This window comes from Lynx rufus, unplaced genomic scaffold (genome assembly GCF_022079265.1).
Source record: "Lynx rufus isolate CCGP_SWC_20201006 ecotype Redwood Valley unplaced genomic scaffold, mLynRuf1.p SCAF_28, whole genome shotgun sequence".
Classification (NCBI taxonomy): Eukaryota; Metazoa; Chordata; class Mammalia; order Carnivora; family Felidae; genus Lynx; species Lynx rufus.
The window spans coordinates 8,142,989-8,167,554 of record NW_025814843.1 but is presented as its reverse complement, the minus strand read 5'-3'; the positions used below and the strand labels follow the sequence as shown (position 1 = coordinate 8,167,554).

The 24,566-nt window shown below is 43.4% G+C and overlaps 1 protein-coding gene across 3 annotated transcripts; it reads right to left on the bottom strand.

Moving 5' to 3' along the window:
* On the bottom strand, window positions 1-24,049 carry LOC124519506 (myosin-2). 3 transcript variants are annotated; one of them, XM_047089794.1, is made up of 38 exons: window positions 23,846-24,049; window positions 23,611-23,754; window positions 21,743-21,899; window positions 20,640-20,667; window positions 20,448-20,556; window positions 20,272-20,364; window positions 19,676-19,739; window positions 19,451-19,549; window positions 18,705-18,808; window positions 18,070-18,208; window positions 17,593-17,711; window positions 17,355-17,504; window positions 17,068-17,238; window positions 16,640-16,965; window positions 15,969-16,035; window positions 15,042-15,129; window positions 14,832-14,949; window positions 13,780-13,903; window positions 13,555-13,691; window positions 11,340-11,595; window positions 9,279-9,521; window positions 9,009-9,185; window positions 8,781-8,926; window positions 8,607-8,697; window positions 8,132-8,521; window positions 6,836-6,962; window positions 5,787-5,905; window positions 5,448-5,644; window positions 4,561-4,744; window positions 4,318-4,483; window positions 4,092-4,216; window positions 3,611-3,919; window positions 3,320-3,523; window positions 2,872-2,997; window positions 2,614-2,784; window positions 2,426-2,530; window positions 2,211-2,306; window positions 1-153 (listed from the first exon to the last, which is right to left on the bottom strand). In XM_047089794.1, exons 1-38 carry the CDS (start codon window positions 24,047-24,049, stop codon window positions 1-3), a joined length of 5,826 nt encoding a protein of 1,941 aa, XP_046945750.1. The 3 variants fall into 3 exon arrangements, with proteins under 3 accessions (XP_046945750.1, XP_046945751.1, XP_046945752.1); XM_047089795.1 differs by having other exon boundaries at window positions 15,969-16,042; window positions 16,656-16,965; XM_047089796.1 differs by having other exon boundaries at window positions 15,969-16,040; window positions 16,660-16,965.
* Window positions 24,050-24,566: the final 517 nt, after the last annotated feature.

The following is a 24,566-nucleotide window of genomic DNA, read 5'->3' as shown; positions in this document are numbered from 1 at the left end:
TCACTCTTCACTTATGATTTTCGTGTGGACCTCCCGGCTCTTTACCCGCAGCTTGTTGACCTGGGACTCAGCAATATCAGCGCGTTCCTCGGCCTCCTCCAGCTCGTGCTGGAGCTTGCGGAATTTAGATAGATTTGTGTTGGATTGTTCCTCCTGAGAATGAAAATGGAATTGTAAGGAATCCCCACTGTGCATCTTTCTAGACTCTGTAGATCTAAGGGAAGAAAGGACTTGGCATGTATGGAGAACTTAAAATACTCAGCAGGGAACCTTGTTGTCTTACTGCCTCCTGGATTTTGGTTATTATTGAAGTGAACATTATGATTTATTTGGGGCTTGGTGTCCCACAAATAATTGCAACCCTATTTTTGCAATGAAAACATATTAAAAGATATGCACCACAAGTAAAGCAGAAAAAATATATAAGAGCAGAGCAGGCAAGAATACTGAAGTCCTGCTTCTTGTCAATGCTTTCTATAAGGTGACTGTAGGCTCGAGATAGATATTCTTTATATAGATATAAAGATAGATATTCTTTATCATATAAAGGATGAATTTCTTAATAGTGTCTTTAAATTGAAATAAATGTTGAATTTTATATATCATTTTGGAACACTTCAAAACAATCATTTTTTTGTCCTGTTTTGGATGTAATGATTCTACTGACAGATTCGCTAATATTAAGTAATCCTTACACTGAAGGAATTAAGCCTATTTAATCATGATGGACAATCCCCTTAATAAAATAAGGTTTCGGCGAGTTAGTTATTTATCTTTGCTGTAACTACATTCATGAGTAAAACTGCCTTTAGTTCCATGCTGCCCTCCCCCCCCCCTTCTCTCTTGGACAGGTTTTGGTATGAGGGTTACGTGAGCTTCTTAAAATGATCTGGAAAGCTTTCCATCTTTTCCCATGCTCTGGAATGGCTTACATAGCTCAGGGATTATCTGTTACTTGAAATTTTGAAAGACCTATCTGGACCTGAGTCCATTTTCAGAAGTAAATGAACTTTTATAGCCTCCTATAAAAATCATCAATTTTTAAAAAAATCATCAATTTCTGTAAGATTTCAACTTTGTTGACAGACTTATATTTTACGTAAAAAATAATTTTCTGATTGTGTGGTTTGTCTCTTTTCTCATTTCTTTCTTTCTTTTTCAGTAATCTTTTCATCCAACATGGGGCTCAAACTCATTACTCTTGAGATCAAGAGTCTCATGCTCTTCTGACTGAGCCTGCCAGGCATGCCCCCCCTTTCTCATTTCTAATGTGTTTGTATTTTCTTTCTCTTTTTCCTTGATTAAGCTAGTTATAAGTGTATTTATTTTATTAACTCCCCAGAAATGATCAGATATTACTGCAACTATCAAATTAGAAAATAGTATACTCTAATTTATCAATGTCTACCTTTATCTTTAACAATATTTCTTTCATTATTATTTGTAATTTCTTTATTGGACTTTCAGTTTATTTATTTGTTTTTCTTTTGATTCATAAAGCAATGAATTGTCCTCCAAAGACAACTTTGACTACATTCTTTAGGTTTGTAAAAGTAGCATCCTCTTTGAAGTTTATTTATGATTAGTAAGTATTCAGTAATTATGTTTTTTCTTTCCAATTTAACCCAAGATTATTTAGGAAAGTTAGTGTTTTAAGCATTTAAGCATTTGGGAATTTGTGTTTATATTTTCCTGTCACTTTACAATTTTATCACACTATGGCTGCATTATTTCTACTTTGAAATTTTTTGAGGTTTCTTTGTGTATAGAAAATTTATTTTATTTAATTTAAATGTTTTAATGTTTATTTATATTTGTGAGAGAGAGAGAGAGAGAGAGAGAGAGAGAGAGGAGAGAGACAGTGCAAGCAGTGGAGGGGCAGAGAAAAAGAGGGAGACAGTATTTGAAACAGACTCTAGGCTCTGAGCTGTCAGCACAGATTCCGATGCGGGACTCATGAGCCATGAGATCATGACCTGAGCAGAAGTCAGATGCTTAACCAACTGAGCCACCCGACTGAGCGCCCAGAAAATTTACTTTTAAAATCAAGCCGTTAACATTACAAAATTCACAAATGTTTTTAAGGAGTACAAGTCTTCTAAAAAGCAAATGGCTTATTTACTACCAGGAATAGTAAACCTTAATTATTTGTTCATTAGCTGTTCTTAATAAGGGACCTCTCTCTTCCCTTCCATCTTAAGGATACTTACAGCCTCTTCAGCTTGTCTCTTGTAAGATTTCACTTTGGCCTGAAGTTTGTCTACCAAATCCTGAAGCCTGAGAATATTTTTCCGATCTTCTTCCGTCTGAAAGATTATAAAAACCACAGGGCCTTACTTCAAAACCACTTGACCATTGTATCGTTGTATATGAATGTTTCACGTATGTATGGGAAGCACTTAGCTGATAAAAACTTTTGGTGTACCTGGTAAGTGAGTTCCTTCACTCTCCTCTCGTGTTTGCGCAGACCTTTCACGGCATCAGCGCTGCGCTTTTGTTCACTCTCAACCTCTCCTTCCAGCTCACGCACCTACAAATAAGTAGGCTCTTAAGAACTTTGAACTAATAAGGCACCAGGAGTAAATGGAAGTAGACAGAGATTGAGAGACCCACCCTGGCCTCCAGTTTCTGGATCTGCTTCTTCCCGCCCTTCAGGGCCAGCTGCTCAGCCTCGTCCAGACGGTGCTGAAGGTCCTTCACCGTCTGCTCCAGGTTCTTCTTCATCCGCTCCAGGTGGGCGCTGGTGTCCTGCTCCTTCTTCAGCTCCTCGGCCATCATGGCCGCCTGTTAGCAGTGAAACAAAACCGGTTGAGAGCTGGGCTGGCGCATCAGCATTCAAGTTTGAGCACCACCGTGTTGCCCTCTGCTCACATCAGTGATGGCCTTCTTGGCCTTCTCTTCTGCGTTGCGGGCTTCCTGGACAATGTCTTCCATCTCTCCCTGGATCTGGGAGATGTCTGTCTCCAGCTTCTTCTTGGTGTTGATCAGGCTGGTGTTCTGTTAAAATAACAAATTTAGAAATATCTAGTATATGAGAGCAAAGTTGGGATGCCAGATTTCTAATGAACTCACAGGCTAGTTAATTAAGTAATTAGTATCCCTCCTTGTTCAATAAGTTATCTGAGATGACAATATATTTTTGAACGACAATCAACTTTGGATGTCACAGTACAGATAAATATTACTAACCCACAAATATTAAATGTTTTAAACGTTATCCTCCATAAAACACTGTGAGTACATTCTTAGATAAAGCTACGATAGGAGCAAGAATTTCATTTTCATTCCTTTGTATTTTTCACTCTTCTGTTCTACTCACTTGGGTGTGGAGGAGCTGGACGCGCTCACTGGCGTCCAGGAGCTCCTGTTCTGCGATTTTCCTGCTCCTCTCCGTCTGCTCCAGGGTCGCCCGCAGCTCCTCGATCTCAGCCTGCAGCAGGTTGGCCCTGCGCTCCACCATGGCCAGCTGCTCCTTCAGGTCCTCCTGGCCCCGGAGCGCATCGTCCAGGTGCAGCTGGGTGTCCTGTGGAATGAACGATCGTTGAGACACCTCGTTCTCAGGGCTGCAGTCTCCCCAAGCCCCTTGGGGCCCTCTTTCGAACCCACTTACTTTGAGGATGCCCTGGGTGTTCCTGTAGTTCCTCAGGGCCTCTGCAGCCATGCGGTTGGCGTGGTTCAGCTGGATTTCCATTTCATTGAGGTCTCCCTCCATCTTCTTCTTGAGCCTGATGGCGTCATTCCTGCTCCTGATCTCAGCATCCAGCATGGTCTGCATCGACTCCACGACTCTGATATGGTTTCTCTTCAGCTGGTCAATTTCCTCATCCTTTTCAGCGATTTTCCTGTCGATTTCAGACTTGACTTGGTTCAACTCCAGCTGGATGCGCAGGATCTTTCCCTCTTCGTGTTCAAGAGATGCCTTTAATGACAGCAAGTGGTGACGTTAGCAGGGAATGGAAGCATCTGAAAGTTTATCTGCACACCTTTCCTTCCATGAATTTTGTGCTGCTTATTTTTTTAATTCAACCTATGTGGACGTGCTTAAGTATTTTCTGACCTTATTTGTTTGTAATGCACCATTTGACCTATACCTCTGCTTCCTCTAAAGCAGCCTGGAGTTCACACTTCTCTTGTTCCACTTGCTTCTTTATCTTCTCCAGCTCATGGATACGTTTCCCTCCTTCTGCAATCTGCTCCGTGAGGTCAGAAATCTCCTCTGTTGTTTGGGTTAAAGACAGGTAGAGATTTAATCAGACAGAGGACATAAGAGAGAGGTTCCTCAAGGCATGGATGTTGCTGAAAGTGAAAGGGACTCACGCTGCAAGTTTTTGTTCTCCCGTTTCAAAGTTTCTAGCTGATCCAGGGATTCCTCGTAGGCATTCTTCATCTTGAACAGCTCAGTGCCAAGAGAGCGGGCCTCCTTCTGGGAGGCCTCGAGCTCAGCGTGGGTCTCCTCATACTTCTGTTTCCACTCTGCCAGGATCTGAGAAACCGGGAGTGGTTATCTGCTGTCAAGTACCAAGGAAGACAGCGGAGAGCAGAGGCTGCAGCACAAGGTACCTTGTCGAAGTTCCTCTGCTTCTTGTCCAGAGCCGCGCAGGCCGCGTTTGTTCTCTCCACGTCGAGCATGAGGTCTTCCACTTCGTTCTGGAGCCGCTGCTTCGTCTTCTCCAGGGAGGCACATTTGGCGTTCACCGCTTCTACGTGCTCCTCGGCCGCCTGCAGCCGCTGGGCCAGCTTCTTCCTTGAAGATTATATATGTTTGTAGGGAGGAGTGAACCAAAGCAAGAGAGAGGAACTATTACCACACTGAAGAGTGATGGAAACTTCATATTAGCAATATGCATGTATTCAACAAATATTGATGAGCTCCTTCTATGAACCACACACTGGATACGTAGCGGTGAGCAAGACAAAAGAACAAAAAAGAAGGTCCCTGCCTCATGAAGCTTCCAAATGAGTGCAAGACAGAAAGGATAAGGGAGCGAGAGTATGCACAATAACATCTTGCAGATATAAGTGCAATGAAGAAAAGTAAAATAGAGTAAGGGTTGGGCAGTTATTCTAGATATTCAGGGAAGACCTCTCTGAGGAGGTAGCATTTGAGTCAAGATCTCAAAAGTCAGAGTGAGCTGGAGGGAGATCTGGGGGGAGAGCATTCCAGCAGAGGGACCTCCAGTATAGAGCCTTGAAGCCACAATGAACTTGGTGTGCTTGACAGACAGTAATAAGGCCTAGTTGTCTGTACAATTATTTGTTACTCATTCCTCAAGCACAGGAGAGCAGGTATCACGTTTGCTTTACTCGTGTCTCATTCTCAGGGCCTGATAGCACCCGGCAAACAGGAGCTAATTAATGAACGTTTGTGGGTGACTTCACGGAGGGTTGGATCTTTCGGGATCAATGTGCAAAGCTTTCTGCACATTCTCTCATATCTGCACACGTACTTGGCCTCCTCTAGCTCCTCTGTGCGCTGGATGGCGTCCGTCTCATATTTGGTCCTCCACTGGGCCACCTCGGTGTTGGCCTTGGACAGCGCCCTCTGCAGCTCGGCCTTGGACTCCTGCTCCTCCTCGTACTGTTCCCGCAGCAGGTCACAGTCGTGGCGGGAGGACTGCAGGGCGTGGGCCAGTGCGTTCTTGGCCTGTGGAGATAGTTACAGCTTCCTTTTATTGGATGTTTAATGTTTAATTCTTGAGTTTCAAACCCTTTAAAAGTTGGTGTAACGGACTCCAGTTAGGGTTAGGTCATACGACAAAAATGAGTCTGACAGTATTATTATTTACCTTTATCTCCTCTTCCAGCTGCCTCTTTAACTCCTCAATCTGTTGTGTAAATGCTTGTTTGCCTCGTGATAGCTGAGACACCAGAGCCTCTTTCTCATCCAGCTGTCGAGAAAATTCACCTGATCCATAAAAGAAATGACACCATTTTTAAAAGTGAAGAAACAATTTTACAAGCCCATATTAGAAGTAAATTTTAACTCTTAATTCCCCTCCCCCCACCCCCTGCATTGAGTGCTCAAATGATTGAATTTTCTGCTGGCATCTTCATGCTTAATGTCAAATTTCTGATTTTTATGAGGAAACTTACATATTGATCTGAATGTATAAATACAGCTGAAATTCTTTTTGTTCTCTACCATAACTAAATCTCTCTGGGTATATGATATTGTGCCAAGTCTGGTTATGGGAGCCAGGGTACTGAATTCTACATGATCGCTGTTTCATCAGACTTTTGAGAGACGGGCTTATTATGCATGCCCCATTCAGGAATTTGGTTCACTTTGGGGTGCCTGGATGGCTCAGTCACTTAAGCATTGGACTTCAGCTCAGGTCATGATCTCATGGTTCGTGGGTTCCAGCCCCGCATCGGGCTCTGTGCTGACAACTCAGAGCCTGGAGCCTGCTTCGGATTCTGTGTCTCCCTCTCTCTCTGCCACTCCCCCACTCATGCTTTTCTCTCTCTCTCTCAAAAATAAATAAACATAAAAAACCTTTTTTTTAAATAAAGGAATTTGGTTCACTTTGATGTGTAGAAACAGAAACTCAGCCTGAACAGGAGTCCCAGGCCCCAGGCGACAGTGACTCCTAATCCCAGGCAGCCCCTCCATGTGGCCAGCCACTCTATGCTTTTCTGGAGCAGAGCTTGATCCGCTCCTATTGAAGTCTTTGTCTCTAGCGTTGTCCCCAAGTGACCTTGCAAGTAGGTCGAGAGTCTGAACCATTCCGTGAACCACACATGTTCTCAGTTTTTATTAGGCTCTCACATTAACAAATCGGTTGTTTCAACCGCACCATCTCCATTCTCAGTGCCCAGAAGAGGAGAGAATTACCGGATTCGGTCTGCAGGCGTCCTCTCTGGGTCGTCAGGTCATTGATCAGCCGCTGCTGCTCTTCCTCCTTCGACTTCAGCTCACTCACTTGATCCTCCAGCGTGCGGCACATTTTCTCTAGGTTGCCCTGTGAGAAGAAGTACAAGCAGGAAACAAACATATTTTAATATCATTTTGCTATTGCTAAAATTTCTTATAAGACAGAAAAGTACTTATTTTGACGTAAAATCAATCAAATTCTTGTATGTGCAATGTGATATGTAAGAATTCTTTTTGTTATGTTATGATTGCTCTATGAAGTTGAGAATATACTTTGGGATTTTTATTTATTTATTTTTATTTTATTATGAATTTTTTTTTTTTAATTTTTTTTTTCAACGTTTATTTATTTTTGGGACAGAGAGAGACAGAGCATGAACGGGGGAGGGGCAGAGAGAGAGGGAGACACAGAATCGGAAACAGGCTCCAGGCTCTGAGCCATCAGCCCAGAGCCTGACGCGGGGCTCGAACTCCCGGACCGCGAGATCGTGACCTGGCTGAAGTCGGACGCCTAACCGACTGCGCCACCCAGGCGCCCCAATTATTATGAATTTTTTAAAGTTTATTTATTTTTGAGACAGAAAGAGACAGAGCATGAGCGGGGGAGGGGCAGAGAGAGAGGGAGACACAGAATCCGAAGCAGGTTCCATGCTCTGAGCTGTCAGCACAGAGCCCGATGCGGGGCTGGAACCCACCAGCTGTGAGATCATGACCTGAGCTGAAGTCGGATGCTTAACCAACTGAGCCGCCCAGGCGCCCCCTACATTGGGATTTTTAAAGAGCTAACTGTGAAGCTCCATGCACTATTAATATAATAAATTTGAATAAATAAATTAATATAATAAATAATATGCTTTAAATGTAAGATTCTTGTAAGAACTGTATGGTGTATTCTTCTAAAAGCATGTATTCAAATACTTGACTGCCTTTATGTACAATGAAACTTGGCTTATTGGGTGCTTGAGAATATTGGAGACCTGTGTTCTCCAGCTGGAACCTGTGAGAACATAGGTGACCTATGTTCAAAAGCTGGTCCTGTCATTTATTAATGGTGTAATGGGGCCAATGTGCTTAACTTCTTCGAATTTCAGTTTCTTCATATGTTAAATGCAAATAATACAGATACTAGTTTCTTTCTTGCTTACCCTAGATTACTGTAAAAAACAAAGGACATAATGTGTGTAAAGTACCATGTGCAAACTATGCTGCATACATAAAGGATTATTTCATTGATGACAAATTGCCAGGTTCTAATACCTTGGCCTTGGAGACAGTCTCCATGTTACTGGCCAGGTCATCAATCTCCATCTTCAACTCGCTCTTCTCCTTCTCCAGCTTCTGCTTGACCCTCTGTAGGTTGTCTATCTGCTCCCCCAGCTCGGCCATGCTGTCCGCGTGCTTCTTCCTCAGGGTGGCCGCCGTGGCTTCGTGCTGCAGGGTGGCCTCCTCCAGGTCCCTGCGCATCTTCTGGAACTCGGCCTCCCGCTTCTTGTTCATCTCGATCTGGGCGGAAGTGGCCCCGCCGGCTTCTTCCAGCCGCTCGCTGATCTCCTCCAGTTCCCGGGAGAGGTCTGAGCGCTGCTTCTCTGCTTTGGCCCGGGAGGCCCTCTCTGCCTCGATTTCCTCCTCTAGCTCCTCTATGCGGGCCTGGGGGTGGTGAAAAGCATGCACTTAGCTTCTCTGTGTGGTAACTGTGCCTCTTTGAGCCAGACTTTCAGAAATACCAACTTACTTGCAGCTCCTTGATCTTCTTCTGCAGCTGAATGCCCAGGGCCTGCTCATCTTCAATCTTGCTTTGCAGATTGCTGATTTCAAACTCTTTCCTTTTTGGAAAGTTGCAAAAAATAACAATTGAGTGTATACCCACCACCAAAAGCAAGTTCATAAACAGTTCTTCCACGCTTACTTTTTGAGCTTCTCATCAAGTTGTTGTTTTTCATTCTCAATGTCCATTATGGACTCCTGGGCCAACTTGAGGTCACCTTCCAATTTCCTCTTGGCCCTTTCCAGGTCCATGCGGAGTTTCTTTTCTTGCTCCAAGGACCCTTCAAGCTAAATATAAATCATGTTTAGTGTAAAGGAATGCTTAGCTTCCTTTCGAAGAAAATAATTTCTTCAATAATCCTGGACTTACATCATCTACTTGCTGCTCGAGCTTGGTCTTAGCTTTGGTCAGCGTATTGACCTTGTCCTCTTCTGCCTGTAGGTCATCCAGGGTCTGCTGGTGGGCCTCCTGGAGGGCCTTCTTCTCCTTGGTCAGCTTAGCGATGGTTTCGTCCAGGCCTGCCATCTCTTCTGTGAGGTTTTTCACCTTGAAAAATTAAAGAAGAAATGGTATCTGCTTTAAAGCAGGTTTACTAGGCTGACGGAACCTTGATATGGTAGAACAGAATGTGATTCATACCTTGTTCTCTGTGGCATGCTTCTCCTTTTCAACCTTGGCCAGGGTCAGCTCAAGGTCGTCGATGTCTTTCTTGAGCTCTGAACACTCATCCTCCAGTTTCCTCTTCTTGGCCGTCAGCTCGGCGTTGATCTCCTCCTCATCCTCAGCTCTCTCAGTCACCTCCTTGATCTTGGCCTCCAGCTGGATTTTCGTTTTGATCAGCTGATCGCACCTTTCCTCTGCATCAGCTAAGCCTTCAGCTTCCTAGAGTTGGAAACAAAATCAAAATTGGAAAGAAAGAATGAAATATTTCACAGCAATAACAATGTTAACCTCTGCTGTTGGATCTTTGGCTTTAAAAAAAATATGAACCACCTCCTGTATGCAATCCAGGATACATTGCGAGAAAACCAAAATGAATCAGATTTTATCCTATTCCTTCAGAAGAGTGTATTCTCTGGTAGATTAGAAAGCCTACCCCCCCCCCTTGGGGCGCCTGGGTGGCTCAGTCGGTTAAGCGGCCGACTTCGGCTCAGGGCATGATCTCATGGTCCGTGAGTTCGAGCCCCGCGTGGGGCTCTGTGCTGACAGCTCAGAGCCTGGAGCCTGTTTCAGATTCTGTGTCTCCCTCTCTCTGACCCTCCCCCGTTCATGCTCTGTCTCTCTCTGTCTCAAAAATAAATAAACGTTAAAAAAAAAAAAGATTTAAAAAAAAAGAAAGCCTACCCCCCAAAAGCTACCATGAATTTAGAAAGCAGTTAGTGACAGAAGAGATCCGAGAAGTTCTATTAGAGGTGGTTTCCTTGAATGAAGTGGCATTTGAGTTGAGCCTTGAGAAGTGGGTAGGATTTGATTTTGTAGAAATCAAGTCATTGGGGGATGGAGCAGGAGGAGAGAAAGCATTCCAGTGAGCATTTCAGGATGCAGCTGCTAATTAACTGGTTCTCTTTGTAGAACTGGAAGATGATCTTGGTTATGATGTTCTACATTCAAGTTAGGGCATAAAGTAATCAAGGAATTCTTGGCAACCTGCTATGTCTCCAATTAAGAGGGTTGGGAGTGAACAGGATATGAGTGACAAATTGATATACACATTCATCAGGAGACTCCATATCAGCCTTTGAATCCACAAAAGAGTAAAATGTGCTGCATGTACCATGTAGTGAATGTCGTGTGTAGGACAAATTCTTAGTAAATCTCTAGGGACAACAGAAGAGCATTCCGGATAGATCTGAAGGGGGTGGGCACAGAAGACAGCTCTTTTTCCTTCTGTGATCAAGAAGAAAGAGTTATTACACTGCCTACACTTGACAGAAGAAACCAATTTTAATCAACAGGAGAAATATATGATTTCGTGATGAGTAAATTATACCAGACCAATTCAGTTCACTCCTAAATGAAAGGCAGTCTCATAAATTACATTTCAGAGTTGATGGAGGCTGTTCTGAAATGACTGGTGCGGGAGTGAACAGCGAGTAGGCTGGAGGGAGGAGAGGGCTGTGGTGGGGGGGTGGGGGTGAGTGGGCAGAGCATCTTGGGTGCTGACACAGCAATCCAGGTGTGACGTGATGGGGCACAGCCTGTGCAGATGGATTGGAAAGAATGGACCCGAGTTGTGGAGATCAGTGACAAACAAGAATTCCCTAAAATGTGTTGTAGAATTCCTGACATTTGCCAGCTGTATGTATTGTGATTTAAGACTCATGGACATCCATGAGTTTAAGGAAGTTTCAGAGATTAAAAAAAAAAAAATCAACTCTGTACATGCTATCCTCCCCTTAATATTTCATTTGTGATAGTTTTATGTTAAAATCACTTCCAAGGACTGTCTTCAAAATTTTTAGAAAAGAAGTAATAAATCCTGTAGTTTGATGAAATTGTGGAGGATGGGTGACAGTGGTCTGTTTTACCTTATTGCTCCTGGTTTGGGATGATGAAAGGATGTATGGACTTTACTGGAACCATCAGAGTGCACTGACCTTCTCCCCCCAGTGAGTGTCCCCACACCGACTACCCAACTCTTTCCACTTGCGTCCACTCGCATCCCGATTGCAGCACCTATAGCGTGACACCACCACTTACAGCCTGAACTTGGAGCTGCAGGTCGTTTTTTTCTTTCAACAGTGACACCATCTTTTCCTCCAGTTCCTTCCTCTTCGCCTCTGACTTGGCGAGTTCGTCTTTGGTTTTCTGAAACTCCTCCTTCATGGTGGCCATCTCCTTCTCAGTCTCTGCGCTCTTGAGGAGGGGCTTGATCTTGAAGAAGAGTTTCATCCAGGGCCAGTGCTTGACGTTCATGAAGGCGCGGATGTTGTACTGGATGCAGAAGAGGGCTTCTCTGAAATGTAATTGGTGCAAGTTAGATACTGTGTGGATGAAGAAATGAGATGAAGTCTTGGCAGTGAGAGCTGGAGGTTCTGTCCCACCCTGTTCCTCGCCTACCTTCAGAAGCACAGATGGAAGAGATTCTACTTTGGGATGATGGTCAAGGACGTGTTAATCACTCACCTCTCTTCATCAGGGCCTCTCCAACTTTTGGTGTACCTAAGAATCATCTGAAGGACTTGTAAAATACTAGTCCCTGAGCCTTATCCCCAAAGATTCAGAGTCAGAGGATCTGAGATGGGGGTCTAAAAATTTGCATTTTTAATAAGTTTGCAAAAGACACCGACAATTCAGGTCTAATGACCACCCTTTAAGAACTGCTGTATACCAGTGCTTCTCAGGCTTTGCCACTGGAACACCACGAAGAGCAGTTAAGGGAAGCTAGACCCCTGAGGGATGTGGGTGTGGAACAAAGGGCTTCATTAAAGAAGAATTTCTGTGAAAATCTCTGGTTTCATGTATTTTAATGTTGTGTGAATTTTGCACTCTACTCTGTAATATTCTCACATTTAAAAAATCTAAATTATTTAAAAAATGAATTACCTTCATATATAAGCAATTAACTGCCCAAATACATACATATATGTGTATGTGTGTATGTATATATAAATATATATATAAATATACATATAGTGGTATATATAAATATACATATAGTGGCTTATAAGCAAACTTATTATTTTTAATAAAATAGAATACAGTAGAAGGTATTAACATAACTACAGGTGATAGAAATAAAATTTGTTTCATGTAAATTACATATATATTTACACACAGGTGTATGAATGTGCATGTGCCAATAGAAATGCATTTCTCAACATGGGCCCTGTTCACATGCATTCTGCAGTTTGAGACACCTGGCTCTTTGCACTTAGAATTCTGACCCTGCATCAAATCAGATCACCAGAAAGCTATGTATCTTGGTGACATTGTATTAACTTACTGAAAAAAATCTTTCACAGATAAGTGTCCTCAATGTTTTAAATCATAACAGCTTGATAATAGAAATGATCAGATGGAAGAAGTGGTTTCTACATCTTGCATAAAAATCACTGTGGAGGGGCACCTGGGTGTCTCAGTTGGTTAAACATCCGACTTCAGCTCAGGTCATAATCTCACGGTTCATGAGTTCAAGCTCCAAGTCGGGCTCTGTGCTATCAGTTCGGAGCCCACTTCAGATCCTCTGTCCCCCCTCTCTCAGCCCCTCCTCCATGCTCTTTCTCTCTCTCTCTCTCAAAAATAAATATTTTTTGGGGCGCCTGGGTGGCGCAGTCGGTTAAGCGTCCGACTTCAGCCAGGTCACGATCTCGCGGTCCGTGGGTTCGAGCCCCGCATCGGGCTCTGGGCTGATGGCTCAGAGCCTGGAGCCTGTTTCCAATTCTGTGTCTCCCTCTCTCTCTGCCCCTCCCCCGTTCATGCTCTGTCTCTCTCTGTCCCAAAAATAAATAAACGTTGAAAAAAAAATTTTTTTTAAAATAAAAAAAAAAAATAAAAAAAAAAATAAATATTTTTTAAAAATCGCTGTTGATTTTTGCTTCAGCAACTTTGGGACAAATTAAAAGCCCTAAACTCTGGTGCAAAAAAAAAAAAAAAATCACTGTTGAAAATACTGTCTGCTGTTCAGTTCAATGTGTCTAATTTAATGATCTACCCACTAAATTCACACTGGTTTATTTTTACACTGCTGTATTTTCTCTTGTTAGATGAGAGCTATCCACTCTTTATGCCCCCCCCCCTTTTACCCTGAACTCAGAATATGTTTCACGGTGATGACCCCTACCTGAAGAGTCAGTATAGGACTCTTACTCATTCTTGCTGACATCAGTGGCCTTATCATATCTGAGTCTGAAGCCACCTCAAATGTGTTTCTGAAGCAGAAAGATGTGAATAAATAAATAATTTATATTTATACCTTCTCTCCACCATCCTCTGGTACTCCACTCTGGCCAAGAAGCCTCTGCACCTGGCCTGGGTTCGGGTAATCAGCTGGGCCAGCTTGTCATCTCGCATCTCCTCTAGAAGTCCCAGAAGACCAGCTTTGAAAAAGACCTGTGGGGGGGAGGATTTGCAGATCAGAAACTGTACATAAACTTCAAAGGGACACGGAAAGCATCAGGTGGGCTTTAGAGACCATTACCTTGGTGTGACCAAATTTATACTGGGTGTGGTCAATGTCGATGGACGCAAGGAGCTTCTCAGAAGCCTTCTTGCTGTCAATGAACTGCCCTTCAGGGATTGCACTTGCATTTAATACCTTGTATCTGTTTAAGTAAATAATAGGGTTTTTTTTTTAAGGTGGTTTATGATGACACTAATAGCAGATAAACATTAAATGACCTATTTAGAAAATTGGAGCTTTAAAAAAAAGTATCCTCCTTTGTTCACAGGAAGGACTTCCTATACGTAGTTGGTCAAACTAGCATCAACTGTCTCTTTTTACCCCATTTCACCTTCCTGCACAGCTGTAGCTTTCCTTTCTGCCTCATCAGACCTTGTTCTCAGGAAAGGATTCTGTGATCTTATTCACACCAAGATGTAGATGACCAATAAAATGTAACATGTAACCAGCTCCCTGGAGCTGCTGCCAGCCCTTATCCCCTTGGCCTCTTGTTTGACTCCCAAGATGGACTTCTCTAGGGAGGAGAAAGTTGCTGAGGAGCTGGTATTGTGAACATTCTGGGAAACCTTGTGAAACTGGTGTGTGAGACAGAAAGATGAAGATAGGAAGTGACAGAAAAGGACCCACTGGGAGATATATACCTGCATGGGGGAGTTCCTAACTCAGACACCAATAACCATGTGACTTTGAGCAAGTAGCTTAATCTCCTTGAGGCTCAAGTTCATTCATCTATAAAAGGAGGTGTTGATAGGACTTACCTCTACCGATGTTTTGTAAAATGAGATAACCCAAACAGATTTACACATTAAAAAATCATGGTTCTCATAATTATTGAAGTTAGTGTATATATCTGTGGGCTAAGCCAGGAGCTTGGTAAAGCCCATGAAAAGTCTGGAGTATAAAATATGTGGTCTAGATTATAAAGGTGTTTTGAGGCTTATCACTTTTCACTCTTTTTTTGTGGCAAATCAAAAATAACAAATAGAGACATATTTTTCACTAAATTGTTTTGCTTGCATAAGTATATTTATATTAAACTTTAAGATACACCGTAATTAGGAGAGCCTGACCTCTGTTTGAAGTCTGCATAAAGGATTCTGCTGGGGAATCCCTTCCTGCAGATGCGGATGCCTTCCAGCACTCCGTTACACCTCAGCTGGTGCAGGACAAGTTCATGCTCCATGGCCCCTATAAATATACATATTTATTCCACTGTGGAGATCTTTTTTGAAGGGAGGTGTGGCAGTCATGCTTTGTGCTTTCATTCTAGAGCTTCTTACCAGGAGTTTTGGTTTCATTGGGGATGATACACCGCACAAAATGAGGATGTGTGCTCCTGAGGTTGGTCATCAGCTTGTTCAAATTCTCCTGTGAAATCAGGAAAAATCCTGTTATCTCCAACTTTAATATGGTTATGAGTATTTGGCGGTGTCTATAAAATCAATGCCTATGGCTGAGTTGAATGACCAGCAGGAATCATTTTCATGTAAGGTAACACCTTGCCATGCTTCTCCTGACATGCAGGTTTCTCCTTAGTCCCTCTTTCTCCACTTGAGTTAGCAGGAGTTACACAGCCTGACACATGATCTTTTTCAAGCAAAGTCCTACTTCCTCCCTGGTCCATGGCTTTCCATAAACATTTATAAGGCCATTGCCTTCCCATACTAGCCTTCCCATACTGGTTTCACTTTCTTCTCCCAAACTCTCCATATTCTCCAGTGAGTACATGCATGCCTACATCATGATGGGGCTTTTTCTCATAAATATATCTGCCCTTTCAGGGCAGAAAGATTAGCTAAAGGGGAACAATCTACGAGTTGTAATCGAGGATTGACTGGACTAAGAACAAGGATGCCATATTAAGTTCCTTCTAAGCTAGCTGCTAGATTTTCCTTAGTTTCACTGATGATTTAGTCTCTCTGAGTACATGTCATTGCTTAGTTTCACGACTTGCCTAGATTATGAATGGTAGAGTATTCCCTTTTACAAAATGTCCTGTCAAATATTCGGCTTTACTTGGCTTGTCATGAAAGACGAGCTAATGATTTCTCAGTAATTTGAACCTCTTCTCTCCAAAGATCGATGAACAGAAGCCATTAATCAGTGTCAGTCTTTTCCTAAGTGACTTGTGGAAAGAAGAGTCTGTGTTTTGAAAAACAGATTTTCCTAAAGCAACTGGGGAGTGTGAGACCCAGTTTCGTCCTTACCCGGAAAAGGGCAGACACTGTCTGGAAAGAGGAGCCCTTCTTCTTGCCACCTTTCTTGGGTCCACCACTCGCCTCTGGAGAGAAAATAAGGGAAGGTGTCACTCAAGTGTACTTTTGAATTGGCAGGGATGTTTCGTGCTTGTTTATTGCCGACTTCTGCACTTTGGGGGACACTGCTGGCCTCTCTGTTGGAGCCTGAGTGACTCTTACCTGTCAACTAAGCTTGCATCCACTCTTCTGTGATTTTTTTTTCTACATTTTAAGGTGAAATGAAGGGATTCACTTCACTGTATCATAAAGATGGATCCTTAATGTTAGGACACTTGGGGGACACAGTAACTTCAAAAATCATCAGTGGAAGCTAGTCTAGATAGGGAGAGCTCTGCCACTCCATTGTCTTAAATATTCCTAGATACTCAATATCCAGTAGATGTGAAGGAAGAAGCAGGAGAGAATCCAAGAAACTGAGGCTTTTCATTGGTTGAGATCCTAATAGCTCCTCTCTGACCATTCGCAGTAAGGCCTCTGTCAGTGCTGGAGTGAGACACACATGTATGACTGCAATGCAGCCTATTTACTCAAAATGTGGAAGAGCAATGGGTCTGGCCCTGCCATCCTGAAACTGGCCTTGAGCTAACATCACTTTTTGTAATACCTAGAGAGAGTGTTACAGTTTTTGAGCATTACCTGCTTCAGCCGTTTGAGCTCCAGAGAAGAGGTAAGCTAGAGTTTTCATTGAAGACTTCTGGTACAGACCGACCACAGTCTCATTCAGTGGGTCCTTGTTCTTGTCCAGCCAGCCAGTTATGTTGTAGTCCACGGTGCCAGCGTAGTGTATCAGAGAGAAGTGGGCCTCGGCCTTGCCTTTGACCACCTTGGGCTTCTGGAAGTTGGCGGACTTTCCAATATGCTGCTCGTACAGCTTGTTCTTGAAGGAGGTGTCTGTGGCCTTGGGGAACATGCACTCCTCCTCCAGGATGGAGAAGATGCCCATAGGCTGGATTAAAGCAAAGCAAAATGCGTGTAAGGTACACATGAGCTGCAGCAGTGAGCTGCAGAGTAGACAAGACGAGGTTACTGAGTGGACAGATCAGGACACCTTCTCAATGAGCTCAATGCAGGCAGCCAGGTCCATCCCAAAGTCGATGAACGTCCACTCGATGCCCTCCTTCTTGTACTCCTCCTGCTCCAGCACGAACATGTGGTGGTTGAAGAACTGTTGCAGCTTCTCGTTGGTGAAGTTGATGCACAGCTGCTCCAGGCTGTTGAACTAGGGCGTTGCAAACACCAAAGAGCTCAAGTGAGTTTGGGAAACCCAGGGGGAATTCGGCAGAGCAGACACGAAGCGGAGGGGCCTAAATAAGGCTGCTTATTCCAACAACTCACATCAAAGATCTCAAAGCCAGCAATGTCCAGGACCCCAATGAAGTACTGTCTGGGCTGCTTGGTGTCCAGCTGCTGGTTGATGCGGGTGACCATCCACAGGAACATCTTCTCGTAGACGGCCTTGGCCAGGGCACCCACTGCATTGTACACCTTGAAAAACAAAAATATTTCCCTTGAGGTTATCAGAGGACTGTAAAAATGCTCAATTCCTGTTGACGAATTTGAATTATGCACCTACCTGCTCTACAGTCTGGCCTTTGGTGACGAACTCATTGCCGACCTTGACCCTAGGGTAACAGAGGGCTTTGAGCAGGTCAGCAGAGTTCAGACTCTGGAGATAGGCTGCCTTGTCAGCAACTGAAAGCAAGAAAGGGTAGAACAATGTTATTATGGCCCAAAGCGACCTACTTGCTCAAAAAAAGTTTTTTTAATCTATAGACATTTTATGCAGTGTTTTCAGAATATCTTTTTGAGCATTCTTGCCCATTTTTTCCCCACTGAATTCAAGACTTTATGGGTAGTGTGCCCTAAAAAACTTCATTAATGTCAGGAAACATCTATCTAATATGAGGCTTCACATAGTATATTATCTGGGTATGCTTTAAAACTCAATTCTTAAAAATGAATTTGTCTTCCTAGACAAATGCAAGGGTAACAAGTTTAAGAATGTGATTTTCAAACAAAAATAAAATCGGGTGGTTGACTTGGTTGATACCTTCGGTGCCATCTGGCTCGGCCTGCTCCTCACGCTGCTTCTGCTTGAACTTCATGTTCCCATAATGCATCACGGCACCCGTGAGCTTGTAGATGGAGACTTTCTCTTCATTAGTAAAGCCCAAAATATCAATAGCACTCTGCCGACATAACCAATAAGATAACTGTTAGGTTATGATCTACACACTTACTATGCATTGTTCACATTCTGATTCCTGACTTGTTTGGTCAAACGCTCAGTGCTAATGGGGGTGCAAGGAACTCTTTAGAGTGGGTGTATGGGGAGTTGGTCAACCAAAGGCCAGCACTGAACATAGCCTCTAAGATTCAAAAAGTAAACTTAAGAGAAAGAACAAAACAGTAAATTTAAAGGACTTGTTATTTTGAGAAGTGGTATGGATCTCATTAAGTGGATTTCAAAAAAAGTGGTTTAGGTAAATTCAGAAATGACAGGTTTTTTAAAGGGAAAGTAAAATGTTGTGGGACACATCTTAATCCTTTTGGTTGGCTCTGGGTGGCACATCCATGCTTGTCTTTGAACCCTCTTTTGCTATTTCTACAAGAATCTGAATATTTATCTGGAGGGACCATAGCTTCTAACCCAACATCATTCTGATTTTCTTGCGTTCCACTTACATCGGTTGCCATCAGTTCTTCCTGATCATCAATGCTAGCCACACTGATCTCCCCTTGACTGACAAATGGGTAATCATATGGGTTGGTGGTGATCAGAAGCATTTCTGTGTACGTGAAACAGAGAAAAGGTAAGCAGAATTATCCCCTTCACTAAAACAAGAGATGTCTAGATAAATTCTAAGACACTGTATAAAGCCAAAGAAGATTATCCCATACTGGGAAAAGTTATATCTGTAAGAATGGTCAGCACAGCACTGACTCTTTAAAATCCAGAACTGGAAATAACCTAAATATCCTTAAAAGGGTATGGTTAGGTAAATAATGCTTATCTCTACCATATAACACTATGCAACCATTAGAAATAATAATGTGCAGCTGCGGTTGGTGATGTGGAAAAAACCATGATACGTTATTATTCAATGAAAAAAGTACATCACAGGAGAGTATGAAACTGTGATTCCAGTTATTGTATGTATGTGTTTCTGTATTCAAGGTGCATATACAGAAAATTACTAGAACAGTGTCCACCCAAGTGTTCACAGTGGTTATTTCATAGTGATAGGATTTGAGGGTGTTATCCTCAGTTTTTCTTTTGGATTTTTATCATAAGCACACGTAAAATTACAAAGCTATTTTCAAACTCCAGATGATAAACCTGACAAAATTCAGTCATGGAATACGAGGTTGGACCATGCATGGAGGGTGCTGGTGTAATCATTCTCAAAAGGGATCATGACATTTCTTACCAATTAGTTCTGGTTTCTTGTTTGATGTGATCTGATAAAAAATGTGATAGCTCCTTTCAGCCTTAAGCTGGAAAGTAACTCTGGACTTCTCTAACAGATCTGGAAGTAAACAAATGACAAGCGGAGCAGTGCAAAACTTCACGCGGGATGCAAATTTTACTTTGGGTTCACCTTATATAGGTTATAAGCAACACAAATGACCGCAAAGGAGATCCAGGCACTTACATGTTTCAATATCAGCAGAAGCCAGTTTTCCCGTAGTGCCAAAGTGGATTCTAATGAATTTACCCTTGAAAGGAAAACTAATATTACTACTTTGTTTTTCAATCGTATCAAATCTTCAAGAAACTCAAAACACTTGGAATGCTAATGTGTTAATATTTAGAAATTTTTTTTTTAGTGTTTATTTTTGAAAGAGAGAGTGTGTGCAAGCAAGTGGGGGAGGGGCAGAGAGGGAGGGAGACACAGAATCCAAAGCAGGCTCCAGGCTCTGAGCTGTCAGCACAGAGCCCGATGCGGGGCTTGAATCCATGAATTGTGAAATCGTGACCTGAGCTGAAGTTGGATGCTTAACCAACTGAGCCACCCAGGCGCCCCTATCTTTCATTTTAAAATTGTGAATAATTGGAGGTAATGACCAGAGAAGAAAGAACTCAGATATATGGTGGTCACATCTTTTTAGATAGGACTTGGATCCATGTTATGTGCTCAGAGGGAAAGGAAAGATTCGTGCTGCAATATAATGTGAATGGAAAAGATTCAGAGAACGTCTTCACAAGCATCCCATGAACGTTGACCATACTAGTGACCAAGAGACTCACAAAGCGAGAGGAGTTGTCGTTCCTCACGGTCTTGGCGTTGCCAAAGGCCTCCAGTAGGGGGTTGGCGCTGATGATTTGATCTTCCAGAGTCCCCTGCAAAGGCAAGCACGGTCCTCACCTCCGGGGCTCCAGACTTCCTGAGAGCCCTGACATCTTGAGTCTGACCCCAGACCCACCTGCATTTTGCCAGCTTCCTCCTTCTTCTTCTCTCCAGTGACCGCAATTGTTGCAAAGTACTGGATGACACGCTTGGTGTTCACGGTCTTCCCTGCCCCGGATTCTCCGCTGCCAAATAAAAGCTAAGTCAGAGGAGGTTCCAAACATGGCAACTGTCACAGCCATGAGAAGAGAGCATAAAATTTGCTTACGTGATCAGGATTGATTGATTCTCTCGGTCTATAAAAGAGAAATTATAGACATTTAATACTGGGGTTTTTTTGTTTCTTGGTTTTGTATATTTGTAAGCAGTAAGTAAAATGGAACAAACTTAGTGTTTTTCAGACTGGCCTCTGCAGTCCCTGGGGCTTCATGAGCCTGAGGCCTCCGGTATCCCTTTTGTGTACCCCAGTCCCTCCCTGCACCCCACCGCTGACTTTAGCATACGTGCAACCATTTAAACAGAACACTGCAAACAAGCACCAGATCTTGTCTTTTTCATATTCGACCACTAAGGAAATATTAAAAATGGACTTGAGTCTTCACTTGGGGTCAGATGACAACTCCAGCAGCGATGTATTTATTGTAGGTGCAAGAAACAGTATGTGGGATGGGGTAAATATAGCGCAGAAGTATAGCTTTGGAAGTAATCATGGCTTTAGTCATATTTGGGGGGAAAGGTTTGTTCTACTGTTTTACTCTCCCAAGATGAATTCTCTAAACCCTTTCCCCAAGTATCTTAGATTGGGCTAGCTGAGACAGTATTCTAGGAAGAAGATTCATGGTGTAGCTGTTTTAATACCAAACACACCGTGTTCAGATTGGTTCTGGGCAAAGGGCAAGAGAATTTACACCTTCTGTGATGTAGAGAGGGTATTCATTGGTCATAGTTTCTGATGTTGAGGATAAGGCCACAGCGGCAGATTTTACTCTTCTGGTTTTTGGCTCTTGGTAATGGAAACACAGTCTGTGTATGTGATTGTGTGTGTGTATGTGTGTGTGTGTGTGTGTGTGTGTGTGTGTGTACATACATGTAAACAGTGTTTTATAATTTTTGCTCAAGTTTTTTTAGTTTCTGAGTCACTCAAAAGTCAGTTCTCTAACTATGGCCAACCTCTGTTGACTTTTAAAAGTTTAAGAGATCATTATCTATTATGTAATGTTAGGGATTGCAAGTTGTCTTTTACACCTTCTCTTTTCCGGACTGTCTCCAGCTCAACCAAAGGGCTCAGAGACTGTGTTGAGATGGTTAGAGTCTCTTTCTCTTATTGTTCTGCTCTGAAAAGATTATGAACATACAGAGCATTCAACTCACCTGTCAGCATGAACTGATAGGCGTTGTCAGAGATGGAGAAGATGTGGGGCGGGGCCTCCTGGCGCTTCTTGCCTCGGTAGGCGGTCACCACCTCGGGGTTGTACACCGGCAGCCACTTGTAGGGGTTGACGGTGACGCAGAAGAGGCCTGAGTAGGTCTATCCAAGGGAATAAAAAAAAGCAGCTATCCAAAGGCTTCTCCTGCTAGGTGTGCATTTCACTTAGATGAAATCTGACCCAAAGGAGCACTTTAAATAAGTACCCTACATTTCTCGAAGGCATTGGCATGAAAACTAGTTGGAAGTTTCAATAATGAGATAGTAAAATCCATGAGGGGAGGGATCCCAATTTAGAATTTTTACTATTCCTTTTGGGACTTATCACAAGACTTTCACATAGCAGGAGCTCCAAAGGTTGGTTTCGTTTTGTTTCTTCATGTGTAGGATGAGACATTTTTTTACTCTGTTTTAGGAAATTTGCATAGATTTCCTTTGCAGCATTAAGATAGTTCAAATTCATGAAAAAGGAAGTTTGGACACACCCGAAGTGCCCAACACTAGGGAAGCAGTTAGGTGAACTACAGAAAATCTTCTAAAGACAGTGGGATGCAGGCATTTAAAAAGGCATTTAAAAATGCATGAATGGGGGCGCCTGGGTGGCTCAGTTGGTTGGGCAGCTGACTTCAGCTCAGGTCATGATCTCACGGTTTGTGAGTTCGAGCCCCGCGTCAGTCTCTGTGCTGACAGCTCAGAGCCTGGAGCCTGCTTCAGATTCTGTGTCCCCCCCCTCTCTCCCCCTCCCCCACTTGCATTCTCTCTCTCTGTCTCAAAGGTAAAGAACATTAAAAAAAATTAAAAATGCATGAACGTATTTAGCAATATGGGGGAAACATTTGCAAATTTCTATGAAGCTCTAAAGAAACAGGACACAGAATGATGTGAATACATTATGACCAAACAGGGAGATTTTCAAAAACTTGGACAGCTGGTGTAAGACAGGCACTGGCCAGTCAACATGGACACTGGCCCTGAGCAGCAGGTGCACCTGTGCAGGTGTCATCCAGCTGCATAGCAGCACTGGCTGAAGCACACAAAAATGTCAGTGTGATATAGTAAGTTCAGTTCTGCAATGTTTACTGGGCATGTATCATGTGCCAGACCTCTGCAGGGCACAGGAGCAAAACCTGAATGAGATGCCATTCCTCGGGGAGCTCTGGGTTTCCAGTCCACATAGGGGACAGACATGTGAATGGATGGCGGTGGAAACCCAAGGTCAGTGCTGTGGCTGGGGCAGAGACCATAGGACAGAATGTCCTGCTCTGCCGGAGGAAGGTGGAGAGGTTAACTCGAGGAGGTGGCATTCATGTAGAAGGGACCAGAACACACGGATGCTGGTTGCTGTTATTTTGGAGGAGTGTAACTGCGTGAAATTTGGTTCTTAAAACATTTTTATGTGTTGAGACATAAGTTTATCATTTCCCTCTGGATGATTCTACAACTAGGATGGGGGGGAGTGGTAGAAATGTAGGCACATGGTTGAGCCATAAACAGTAGCTGCTCCATTGTTGTTCAAGGGACATGTGGGAAACCCAGTGCACATGGATGGTGGCCTTGCCTGGCTTTGTATGGGAAGACGGAGAATGAAGTCTGGTTGTTGGGTTGTGCCTCACAATAGCAATAGTGAGCCTTTTAATTAGTTAACTAACTGATGTACCAACGAGTTAACTTGTGTGCGAACTAGTTACGCTACTAGTGAAAACGAAACGGGTCACTACTTTTGACCCATTTATACTAGAGTGGAAGCAGTAGACTGGCAAGTCGGTGGTGATGGCGATAAAGACCACTTGGGGCTGGGGCAGGGGGTGCTCACGTAGATCATCCAGGCTGCGTAACGCTCTTTGAGGTTGTACAGCACGGCGGGCTCGTGCAGGTGCGTCATCATGGCCATGTCCTCGATCTTGTCGTATTTGGGAGGGTTCATGGGGTAGACCTGATCATCTTTCACTGTCAGAGTCTGGTAGGTAGGAAGGATAACTTTTTGTCAGTTGAGGGACCAAACCAAAAATCATCAATCACGTGTGGCCAGCTCCATGGACTCTACTCACCGCTCCCGCTTCAGTCTTCACCGTCACCTTCCCTGCTTCTCTGCTCTGGATAGTCCCTTTGACGAAGGATTCCTTGGGCTCCGCCACAAACACAGATGTCTTGGCGTCGAAGGGCCTATTCTGGGCCTCAATGCGCTCCTTTTCAGACTTTCGGAGGTACGGAGCTGCCTCCCCAAAAATGGCCATTTCCTGGTCTGAACTCATGGCTGCTGAGCTCAGAGATCCTAAAGGAGACGGGGCATTTCACATTAGAGATTGTGGACTGCCATGCGTGTCAGTAGATCTCTATGCACTGACGATATTTCATGGAGAATCCACTTTTTGGAAATTCCACCAGGCAGGTCCACTGTGCACCATACTATAGTTACTGGAACAAACATAATCACAAGGTCTCAGATGTATCGAGGGTCGCTGTGTAACCATCACGGTACCCAGGGCTTTACATGCGTTATTTTCTCCCATCCTCCAACACTAGCATTCTAATCAGGGAGCTGAGTGTAGTCTCTGCATGCTGCTGAGGGGCTTGTGACCCCGGGGAAGGCACTTGATCTTTCTGAGCCTCAGTGTCTCCCTCTTTAGAACAGGGATTACATCTGCCTTTCTTAATTCACAGCCTGTGAGATACACTACAGATACTTTGGGGAAAAAGGTCAAGTGATGACTCAGAAAGCAGTTTGAAATAGTGCAGGCTACCATTTAGATGTAAAATGTCATTTATTGC

What these genes read in the sequence shown, in the direction of transcription:
- LOC124519506 (XM_047089794.1), bottom strand. Translation starts at nt 24,049, where the DNA reads ATGAGTTCAGACCAGGAAATGGCCATTTTTGGGGAGGCAGCTCCGTAC. An exon ending in TATGCAGACTTCAAACAGAG is followed by an intron (nt 13,904 to 14,831) that starts GTCAGGCTCTCC and finishes TTACTTAAACAG; the next exon opens with ATACAAGGTATTAAATGCAA. An exon ending in GGAGAACAAAAACTTGCAGC is followed by an intron (nt 4,217 to 4,317) that starts GTGAGTCCCTTT and finishes CCCAAACAACAG; the next exon opens with AGGAGATTTCTGACCTCACG.